Below are 11,985 nucleotides of genomic sequence, written 5' to 3'. Positions count from 1 at the left end.
CACACTCACAGAGGGGTGGCACAGAGGGAGGAAAGGAGGCTGTGTGCAGGTTTGCTGTTGTTGTTTTTTTCAGATAATAGCCAACTCACTGTCATTGTTTGAAACGAAAAATAAAACATTTCTACTGTAGATGAATTATGATATTGTAGCTACTATGTGCAACAGAAAACATGCACTCAAAAAACAGATTAAAGAATTATTATCATTCCTGATAAAGCCCCACTATGGCTGATCCAATATCTGCTTTAAAGACATCAAAAGATGAGAGGAACAAAAGAAGACGAGCAAGAAAGTTTGCAATAAACAGACTTTGTGTACCCATGCACACTTTGTGTCTCCATCATTACTATGGCGACAAGCTGCAGTCATCCCCTCTGAGGGAGAAAGCAGCCTATGTGAATGTGAATGTTATTCAGTCTCAAATCACTAGTGATGACATTCAATATGACATAAGCATTGTGGAAAAAATAACTGACGTACTACACCCATCCACCCTCCAAACAATATAAAATGTTGGCATTACTTTCTTTGCTAACATATTAAACTGCAATTCATGATTTCTTGAAGTGGAGGATGGTCATAACTACCATATGCAGAGAGTGATGCTTTATATTTTATGGCAGCCTATTACAATGAATGACATGTAGGTTTATTTTATTTACTCCAAAACTGACACAAGAATCGGGTAGAACATGTTGATAAGAAATCAGAGAGCTACTCTCAACAAGGCCACTCTCAACATGTCCTGACTGATGTGATTCACGAGTATAGAGGTCCAACAACTCTTCACCACATCCATCTGCCTCTCTGATGGGAACAGGAGATGGATGGGTGTCTCAGTGACAAGCTTAGACATATTGTAGCCACACTAGTCCTACTGCACACTGATAAGGGGGGAGCACAGCCACTGCCTGTGAAATCAGTTGTGAAAGCTTTTTTTTCTGCAGCTCTGAGGAAAATTTGTTTGACAAAATGCCATAGAGGGTGCTTAGTGTTGGGCTAAGGGCTAATAAACATGTATTGGATATGGAATTTGTTTATCCTCAAAGGTGATATCAGAGAGCAACACAAATACACAGCTTTTTATAAGTGCAATAAGCCAGAGAAACAGTGACTTATCATAAGGCAGCAGTGGTATATTCATATACTTTAGTTTAGTAGCAATGGTCTATCTGTAGCAATGTTTTTTTCATGACTTGAATTACAGTTGCGTATATATTCAGATGGTTTAATCTGATACGCTCACTTTGACTCCTTCTAATGAGTTCATTATAATTTACATTTGGACAGAAATTGATCTCTAACTTTTAAACTTCAGAAGAAATTAACTTGCACAGTACAAAGTTTACTGGGTATGAATTAGGGAAGTTACTGTAATACCATATTAACAGCGGGGAATGAACAAGATGCATGAGATAATTGCAAATCGGAAATGAGAAGTCCAACAAGGAAGAAAGCTTGTTGAGAGATGAGGAGAAAAGCATCAGAGCATCATTGAATGGTATAATACTTCCATCTAGTGGCTGTCCTTCAGTACATGTAGTTTAAGCAAGACAATGATGTCCATGTTCAAATACATAATAATGGGCAGCAGATTTTCATATTTCTGTCCCTGATATGATTTTGATTTCTAAAAGCCCTGCTTTTGAAGCACTTACTTTACATTGAATCACTGTGACAGCAATGACATTTGCTAATATTAACTTTGATCGTCATCATCATCAAGTGCCCATTTACCCTAATGTGAATAAATCAATCATTAAAATGTTGCGTTATTCTTATTGAAATATTTGGTTTTCAGAGAAACTGGAGACTGGAGATATATATTAAGTTGTACACTGAAGTATTTAATCAAACACTGAAAAAGAAACCAACCAAGTTGATACAAAATACATTAACAACATCTTTAGTGAGCAGCATTTAATATAAAGGTATGTTTTTCTTTAGTGGTTGATGAATAATGTAATTCTAGCCTTTAATGAAGTCAAAGAACAGCACAAATTGTAACTTAGATATTGATTTATCAATGAAAGCCACAACCATGCTGCAAGACATTTTTTTACCTTTGTACAGCAAAGTATTTTGATGAACATGACATATACCAGTTTGGAGGCACTGTCTCCACCAGACTAATATGATAAAGTGCCATATGCTAGAACCACTACCTGGCCATCAGGTGTTTCTTAGTGTTTTTTTCAGGCCTTAAAAGAATGATGAAACATTTGGGGGCAAAAATGCAGAGTAGTAAACCATAGCTAGACGCCAAAATTGCAAAAATTTCCACAGCAACAACATACTTCCCAGGAGAGCTAATGTAAGCAGGGACAAAGGCCACCCAAACAGCACAGAAGATCAACATGCTGAAGGTGATCAGTTTGGCCTCGTTGAAATTATCAGGGAGTTTCCGAGCAAGGAAGGCCAAGAGGAGACAGGTGCAGGCCAGCAGACCAATGTAGCCCAGAACCAGAGAGAAGCCAACCACAGAGGGCATGGCACACTCCAGGGTGACCTTTGACCCTTGAAAACCCAGATCACGTTGAGGCACTGGGGGACTGAGGGACAGCCATACAGCACAGATGATAATCTGGATGAAAAGTGAACACATTACATTCGTTATTATGTATTATTTATTGCTCATAAATATATGTTATTACAGTGTTTTGATATTTTGATAAATAAAATAATATTCACACCTGTATACAGGTAAAGAGGCAGACACTTCCCCTTTGTTGACTAGGACCAAACCACTTCATCAAGCCTTCAGCACCAGGCCGAGCTGAGCGAAAAACAACAAGAACCACTACGGTTTTGACCAGGAGGCAAGAGACACAAAGTACAAAACTGATCCCAAAAGCTGCTTGCTGGAACCGACAAGACCAGACTGATGGACGACCGATGAACACCAGTGAGCACAGGAAGCAGAGCGCCAGCGACAGAAGAAGCAGGAAGCTCAGTTCTGAATTGTTGGCTCGCACCTTGAGGTGAATCAGAGATGTTGCTGTTTAAAAACAACTTTTTCATTGACAAAATAATGAAGAGAAGAAATGTGACAGAATTCCAAATGCATACAACAAACTCTTGATTACATTACTCTTACCATAGGTGTCTGACGGTAGCAAAGGAACACCACAAACACAGCTGTTGTCACTACGGCACCAGACACAGCTGCTGTAGTCAGAGTAATGCCCAGAGTTTCATTAAAGGAAAGGAAGTCTAGCTGGCGAGGGACACAGGCAGTTCGTTCATCGTTGGACCAGAAATCAGATGGACAAAGCTCACATTGAAGAGAGCCTGAGAGAGAAAGAAACAGGACAGAGGGAAGGAAAATAAAACAACAAGAGTAAAATGAAGATTGCAAACAGAAGTGTCTGGTATCTTATGTGTAATTTCCCCACCTGTTTTATTGCTAATTGCTCCTTCAGCACATGGGATACAATCGAAGCAGCAGAGAGGTTCTCCTTTCCTGTTGGCCATTCGGGTACCTGGGGAGCAGCTCTCGCTGCACACTGAAACAGGCACCTACACAAAAATTCATTCATTTTAATAGCATATTTGTTGTTTAGCCTTGGGACAACTTGTTAATCTGACTACCTGATTGGATCCTGTGCTCCACTGAATAGCTGACTCGTTAAGGTGGAGGTCAAACCCGTCCACACGACCAACCAACACAAGTTTTTGTCGCCCCTCAGGGGTGCTCTGCCAGTTGACGAGGTCGTACTTTGCTGGAATGTCGGCACCTTGGAAATAAAACACATCCCCTTGTGGTGTGGTGAAGTTCACTTTGTTCAAGTGCTGCAGCAGCTGAAAGCACCAAATGTTGAAGAAACTGACATTTCAAATATTTATATGAAAAATGCTTTTACAACATTTATCAAAATTAAAAAGCATCAGTCTGGAAGAATAGATGAGGCAGTGATAATCGTGTTTACCTCTATAGGTTTGATGTATTTTGGAGAGGAGCAAGTGGAGATGTTGTTTCTTAAAGAGCCATCTCTGTCAAGGCAGGAGAGAAGGCTGTGAAGTGCGTGGGCTGCAGCATAAACCGCAAGGTAGACATTATATGCCACTCTTAGCTGGGAGGTGTCAGTAAAGTGATGTTGCACTCCCTCCAGGGACTCTGTCCCGCTGCAGGGTGGTAGTGAAGCTTTCTGAAGAGATCTATTGGCAGGAACATTTGACGAGTGGACAGAGAAATACGAAGAGAGAGGTGCTGCATGTGATTGTGTAGATCCAGGACTGCATCCAAACTCCTTTTCCCAGAAGTCTCGTAAGAATTCATCATCAGGACGATGAATTGGGTGCAAACTTCTGAGATATCTTTCAAAACCAGGCATTGTTGAACTCCGAATAGCAACACCAATAACACCACTTGCCACTTTAGAGATGGTGAGATCTTGGAGAAGATTATTACTGGTGCTCCAAGCCTCACTGGCAAGAAACTGTCTGTCAGTCACCTACAGTAAGAAGACACTACAATCAATTACGAGTTTTGTTTGTACAGTTTTGTATTTACAAATGTTATATTTTTGTTTAATGATGAGCTCTATACTAATTTCATTGTCAGTTGCTCACATTTCTCTTGGCCAGCTCTAGAAGCAGTTTCTTTACATCTGTATACCAGCAAAAGATCAGAATCACCCTTGCAGTCGAAGCTTGAATTGTGAGTGCTGCTCGTCTGGCATCACTCACAATAGTTGCTCTATGGACAGTCTCTATGAATTCCAAACAAACTCCTTTCCCCTGAATTTCCTCCTGAAATGTCTGAAATATGAAAGTCAAAACAACAGATGTGCTCATACATACATGTTATTTGTACTAAATATAAAGGAGATGCACAAGAAACTTTTCCAATTTACAGAATAATAAAACCAAACACCTGTATTGCCAGATGACCATAATCATTATTTACTATCACTGCTCCAGTCCACGTCCAGCGGAAGCGTATTGCCAGTTGTGCCATGGCCCTGGCTTGGTAAATATCACTGGGGATTGTTCTGAAGAAGTTAGGAAACTTGGGTCTGTCACTAAGACAGGGGCAGCTAGCAAAGTAGCTGATCTGAGGGAAACATGGAGAAATATTATTTTGACACTGCTTTTATAGCAATAATACTATTTTATGTTTAATTAAAATATTTTTAAAATAATGTCAGCCTTTTGATTTAGACCATAGAAAACAAATCTTTATCAGAGACTTATTTCCTAAGGTAATGAAACTCACCATTGGCACAGAAAGAGGTCCCAGGATCCTGGACAATAATATGCTTGTTGGAGACGCAGAAGTACCAATGAGCAAAGGAACAGACTGACCACCTGCTGAGGGAATCAGACATGTAATTAAATACGGACAATATTTTTATGCTATAATCATATCAGTTGTTTTCATGAATATAGCAAATGTTCTTCACACTGAATTATGCCACCTGCTGTCTTTTCAGATTGCTCAGAGGCTGTTGAATTGCAGCTGCGTGCCTCTCCTCCGACCAGCGACAGTGCAACTTGCAGAGCCCAGGGGTATCGGGCACAGCTATCAAGGATACGGTAGCCCAGCTTCACTCCTGGCAGTAGGTTGCTGTTATGATTGATTTCCTTCACTGCAAACGCCATGGCATGTGCATACTTTAATGCCTCTGGATCTAAACTGAGACCATAGGAGAAGGAAGGAATATTAACAGAATAAACTACCAAATCAGTGAAGTGAAAGATTAAATAATCATGAATAAAAAAAACAGAAAATGTCCAAAAATGTGCATATTCTAACATAAATGTATTACAGCAAATTTTAATAATTCTACTGCTATCAAATTATGCTCTTCTCAGGATATTTACTTTATATGTATATAAGAACTTGAACAATCTTAATAATGATGGACCCATTATAAAACATTATGAGTACTCTAAACACTGCATTTAATTACATAACTTTGTATCTCAGCAATTTGTAGAATAAAATATTTTAGTTTTTATCTGTATTCTAATAGAAACATATAATATGAGGAAGAGATCTTGAAACAACAATATTTGTTGTAGTAAAGTTATACCTTGTGCAAGGTTCATAATTTGGTCGCTCGGTGAAGCTCTGCTCAACAGCTGAAGGTGTGTAATACAGACTAAACAGTCCTCCAATAATCACATCTCCATCCTGGTAGAGGCTCCTGTTGGTCAGTGCACTCCACCGGGAGCACACCATCGCCTGAGTCTCCTCCAGCCCAATCCATCTGCCCACGACACTGAGAAAGAGCAGCATGAGGGCTGACGAGGACCACTGAGCGAGGAGCTGGGGGAACCAGGACATGGATGCAGTTGTTCTGGACATTTAACAAATATAGGTAACTGTTATCTGTGTGTCCAAACATGCATCAACCAGATGTGCAATAAATTCAGTCTGTGTAAAACACAATTGACATCAAACTGGACAACAGAGTGTATCAAGTGTAGAAAAAATGGTAAGGTACCTCATAAATAATGTTCAAATAAATCCCGTTGGATTCCACATGTCCGAATGTAACATCAAAGCCATGTGTCAGTTACCAACAAATGAAATGATATTATAAACACAAACCTTTTTCACATGTCTCAAAAGTTGCTATCACAAAGGTAAATTGTTAAATCTGAAAACGGTGTCTGGACTAAAACACACTTCCCTTCCTCCCGTTCTGCACAAGTGGGAGTGTTGTATTTATAATCGATGTAAAATGTTTTTGCAAGCAAGTAAAACTGATGACACAAGCAGCACACCACCCAAGATTATTCCTCTCTAGAGTGATACTGGAAAAACAATCGAAAGCAGGCAAGTGATTAGCATGCATGAAGTTAGCGCTGGTGGATGTGTGTATATGTGTGTACAGTGTGTTCCCTATTGATACAATACTGTATGATGTCATTCGACTTACCCAAGGTAACTGAGATCCTATACCTCAGGGTAAGCGAGTGAAAAGTTTGGGAGGCTGCTTAACTCTGATCTTAGTGAGCTGAAAAGTGGAGAGCAAACAAGCAGTCATTACACTGTATGTTTCCTTTTCACATAGATTTCCAAGGAATATTGTGCTATGATTGATCCATAAACAGACAGTCTAGGTCTGAACCAGTATGGGGAATTGTATGCCCAGAGCAACAGGTGTGCTGTTTGTCAGCTCTATTACACAGTAATTTTATGAGCAATTACATCCCATTATGTTTAAGGTGGCATATGGGAAAAGATGAGGCTGTTTTTGACTTACAGTAAATAGATTTTGAGCTTGAGCTGCATTCTTGATTAGTTGTCTGTAACTGGAGCAAAACATGAAATAAACATGAAATCTGTTGAAACCAAATACTTTAATATTTATTGCATTGGTAGGAAAATGCTCACAGTCCTCCAATGAGCAACAATACAAAGAAAAAAAGGATGGTGTAACACTGAAACATTAAAAAATAAAAAGTAAAAACTACTGCTTTGCCACTCTGCCCTCCTCAGCCTGGGCCTGTTGTCACTCTGTTTTTCCATTCCATTAAGTTATACAAAATAAAATAACTATAACCAACAAGAGATTATTTTTGCAGTCTGTATCAAAGCAATTATAAAAATAAAAACCTCCAAATCTTTAAAATTTGCAATCATGTTTTCAAATTCTACAAATCATAGAGAGCAACAAGTCCAAGCACGGAAGTTTATGTCCTGTATTGTACATAATACAAACAAGCCAATGTCCTCTGTTGTCCTCTCCAATGCAACTATTTGTTCTGTGCAAATGTTGTTGGGCAATGCAACATCTATTGTATAAATTGGTGCATAGTCATGCCTGACATGTTCACAGGTAACATGCACAAACATAAATGTACAGGTAAAATTGGTTCTCAACAAAAACCCATCTCGGATTAAAAACAATGACAGGAATATTTACACACAAAACAAACAAAGAAATACCACTAAAAAGAGAAGGAAGACATTTGATCTTCAAAAAAGACGAATTCCATCTAATCAAAGTAGTGGTCTGATTATACTACACATTCAAATGATACAAAGAAAGACATTCCCTCTCTGCTTAAAACCCAATTCTTCTTTTTTTTTTGCGTCACAGTCAATGTTCGCAGTTTGGACAGTACATCACAGGGACAAAGATAACAAGTATCTGTACAATCAGTCTAGGAAGCCATTTGGAGGGAATCACAATTCCCAAGTACATTTATACATTAAGCAGAATATAGACAATACATTGCCAGACTAGAAAGACCATTCACTATTGTATGGTGTACATTTCACACAGGAAATTCATGCTGTCAGAACCAACCATGGATTATATGTGATGTTTCACTTAAATTGTACAGACTATATCCTTCTACAGAAATAGCCCAGAATTACATTTATTTAAGTGTTATATGGGAAACCTACTGGTCTGTGAAAATGGGAACAAATAATGCCAAGTATTTACTTCATTGATCCTCTGGCTTTTAGGGTAACTGAACATAATCAGGAATTACGACTTGATTGGTAATGTCACTTTAGGTTATGGTGAGAGCTACAGTCTGAGTAAAAAGTAGACCTCAGGCTCTGACGCCGAGTGGCTGGAGTCAGCAGGTGGAAGGGAGTCATCGGTATAATACTGATCTCCATAATGATCCCCATTTCCATAACGTAATGATGTACAAGCTCCTTCAGGAAGTCCCCTGTCCTCCAGCTGACCTAGGTAGCCTGCTATGTAAGACCCAGTAGAGTGTCTGTTAGCTGGTGGATTCTGTGAGGCTGGTTTATTCCTCAGTACTACCCCCCCAATGCTGGCGGCGCTATTGATCACCACACCTGGCCGCGGCTTTAGAGCCTCTTGCTGTCTTTCACGGGCACGGCTGTTGATGTGACGCACCCGGCTTTGGCTCCGAGAGGATAGGCGACGGGTAAGGAGCGGAGGGGAATCACCTACATCCCTGGGAACAACAGGTGCTGTGCTTGCTGCCTGTGGCTGCGACGGTGGGGATTTTGCTTCCTGACACCACTGAGGAGCGTGGGGCTTATCTCTGTCACTGTCATCCCCCTCCAGACTGACCAGCTTTCGTAGCTGTTCTGTAAGTGGATCACACGACTGTGAATGGAAAGTTACTTCCCCCATGGCTCCCATCCTCTTTTGCTTCCTCATTTGGGGAGTGATGAAACTGCGACTAATAATGTGGTATTTGCTCTGGAAGTTGCATGATATGTCTTCAGAGGTCAGATCTCCCAGGGACTTGGACTTACATGCGCTGGGGGCTGCGGGGGCTGTAGAGTCTACGGTATCAGACCGGAGGTTTGTTGATAAAGGGCCTGAATCTGAATGCAGTGAAACTCTGGATTCAGGCTTTGACTGGGGCTTGGTATTGATGAGGGAAACGCTTTGCTTGGGGCTGTGTGATTGTGTGTGACTTTGGCAGTGTGGCTGAATGCTTCGAGGAGCTGAAGTGTCTGATGAAGGCGTAACACAGTCATAGTCCAGGTGGCTGTACACTGCGTCACAGTCTGAAGAAGGGGAATATAGGCCTCTGCGGCCTCTCTCAGAAACAGCAGATTGGCCAGGGAGGCTTTCAGAAGAGGAGAAACCATTGTGGAAGCACCTTGCTTGCTCCTTCTCCATCTGTTTATACCCTTGTCTATCTTGATGAGACCTGTTTAGGATCTGGCTGCCACTATGGCTCCTCTGCTGTGCGTAGAAACCGCTGAAGTCTCTGCTGTTGTTTAATGTCTCAGAATTGCTCTGAGGAACGGGGTAGCTGTTCTGACGTAGCGGACTAGGGTTGGAGGGTCTAGAGTTGACGGGTCTGTGGAAAGGAGAATGCTGGGAATTGTTCTGGTGTTGGTGGTGATTGGATAGTTGACAGGAAGGTTGGTTCACTGGGGAGGGACAGTGTGAAAATGCTACATGAGAAGCATGTGATGGGTATTGTTGGTGATGATCATGGTATGACGAAGGCCGTTTCTGTTGAGAGTATTTGGGAGTGGACTCGTGGTTTTGGTAAATTGCATGTCGTTTGGTTGGACTTACGAGCCCTTCCCATTGGCTGATATGTCTCGGAGAGGCCAGCATCATCTCCAATGGATCCTCATCGACATTTATCTCCACTTCTGCAAAGACATTTCCAGTCGAGTCATGGAGAAACTGGAAACAGTCCTCCTTTAAAGAGGAGCCAGGGTACCTTTTAGAAGTACCCCGCTCTGTCTCTGGTACTGGTGCCGGGGGATCAAATACTTCCTCATATACACTCTCCTCTGCCAGCATATCATTCCATCCCACATTGTTCCCTTTCCCTAAACCCTGAACCACCTTTGCTGGAGAAGACATCACGCTACTCGAGGGTGGCTTGTCCATAGTGTCAGCCTGAACATGGACTGTCTGTTTCTTTAAGTTATACACTGATATTGGCAACAGCACCTCCTCATCCAAAATGGTGTAAACCTCCTCAAGCTCAGCGGTTTCTGGGCTGAGGAGGGGGGCTGGAGCAGGAGCATCTGCCTGTGAAATTTTGCGTGGTGAAAGGATGTCATGTTTTATATCGTTTGTTCTTTGAGCTACTTTTTGGGGACTTATTAGGTGTGTCTTGTTAGAAGTGTTGGTCTTGAGAGGAGACCTTAAATCTTGCAGCACTTTAGGGGTGGTAGGCCTGAGGTTTGAGTGACGGAAAGGGGTATGATCATGAGATGATGATGTGAGATCGTCTTGGTCAACGGTACTTTCAAACTGACCAATCAGAGCTGAGATAGAGCCGCATGTATCGTGCTCATTGCCTAGGGACACAGCATCAATGAGTCTGGAGATGGTGCTGTCATGCACAGAGCTGGGACTCTTCAGATCGCAGCCCATACTGACAGGGGAAAGAGGGGCCACAGAGGAGGGGACAGAGGACGTGGATGAGGAGACTGATGTTGCAACTGTGAATGTTGTGCTGTTTGATGATGTTTCTGGTTTATCTGATCTCATATGGCTGCTTGTGGAAGAGGAGACAAAACACTTCTCTGTTCCTGCGGAGATGATCTTTGATTTGTTGACCCCATTGTCCTCTGACTGGTAATTGGCATAATCGACTTCCGCTCTCACTTCCCCTCCACCAATTACTAGATAAGAAGCCTCCTCTGATTGGTCCAATTTTTTATTTCTGTTGATGTATGTCTTAGAAGGGGTAGAGACGTTTGGCTCAATACAGAATGATGATTCGATGAAAGGGTCCAAAGAGGAAGACCTGGGTCTGTTGAAGGGGCAGCCTCCTGTGGACACAGATAATTGAACAGAGAGATTAATAAAGATAAGCTTATACACAGTTGTTTCACGTTGAACACCAAGCCAACCAACAATTGAATGACAACAATTAACACTCCAGCAAATACAAGGCAATAGCAATACACAGACAAATGGACCACCAAGTAAAACTGTGAAGGGGAAGCTGGAAAATGAGGCTTTGAGGGTTGAAAAAAAGAAAGGATCCATGTTTGCGTACATCGGATTAGGAAAGAGATGATGATCAGATGGGATTGGTTTGGTCAAATGGGATCAAATGACACAGAAATATATTTCTCAGACCACTTTGGAACAAAATACACTGGGTGGACGCAATACTGGTATGTTTTTGAACGATGCAACCTTCAGACAATAGGTATTTTGGATTACCTGCAGGAATATCCTAGTCAGTTCTCTACTATAAAGAAGCACAACAAATGAAGATGGGACAGAAAAGGCATGTTAAGGTATCATGGAGAGTAAGCTGTAGTCTGGCAGTTCACATGGTTACTGAGTTACATGAGTTTCAGAAAGTTGTAGCAGGATAAGCGAAGCAAAGGAGAGAAATTAGAATAAGTAACATCTTACATTAATCAGTGTGGAAAGCAAGTCAGTGTAAAATGTTGCTGAAAGACATGTCAAGTCTAAGCATTTTATCACAAAAATACTAGTAATTTGCAAAACACAGTATTGCTGTCCCTAAATCCAATAGTGACTCTTAATGCATCAGACTTTTGCAGATTGGTTGGTGTTGGCATTAGATAATGAATCA

At 41.2% G+C, this 11,985-nt stretch overlaps 2 protein-coding genes across 2 annotated transcripts in view; both read right to left on the bottom strand.

Annotated features, from left to right (window-relative positions):
• Positions 1 to 2,161: 2,161 nt before the first annotated feature.
• LOC139200132 (extracellular calcium-sensing receptor-like) lies at positions 2,162 to 6,292 on the bottom strand. Its single transcript, XM_070829365.1, has 11 exons — positions 6,039 to 6,292; positions 5,421 to 5,638; positions 5,219 to 5,313; positions 4,877 to 5,056; positions 4,573 to 4,761; positions 3,930 to 4,454; positions 3,592 to 3,801; positions 3,396 to 3,519; positions 3,098 to 3,291; positions 2,694 to 2,975; positions 2,162 to 2,584 (listed from the first exon to the last, which is right to left on the bottom strand). The coding sequence occupies exons 1-11, from the start codon at positions 6,290 to 6,292 to the stop codon at positions 2,162 to 2,164; spliced, it is 2,694 nt and encodes an 897-aa protein (XP_070685466.1).
• Positions 6,293 to 7,348: 1,056 nt separating this feature from the next.
• Positions 7,349 to 11,985, bottom strand: part of plch1 (phospholipase C, eta 1) — a 55,523-nt gene continuing 50,886 nt past the window's right edge. The window contains exon 23 of the mRNA XM_070829126.1: positions 7,349 to 11,203. Within this exon, the coding sequence (XP_070685227.1) occupies positions 8,496 to 11,203 (2,708 nt within the window). The 3' untranslated portion in view covers positions 7,349 to 8,495. The remainder of the gene's footprint in view (positions 11,204 to 11,985) is intronic.

Source organism: Pempheris klunzingeri, chromosome 4 (genome assembly GCF_042242105.1).
Source record: "Pempheris klunzingeri isolate RE-2024b chromosome 4, fPemKlu1.hap1, whole genome shotgun sequence".
NCBI lineage: Eukaryota > Metazoa > Chordata > Actinopteri > Acropomatiformes > Pempheridae > Pempheris > Pempheris klunzingeri.
This window is presented reverse-complemented; position numbering and strand designations above follow the sequence as displayed.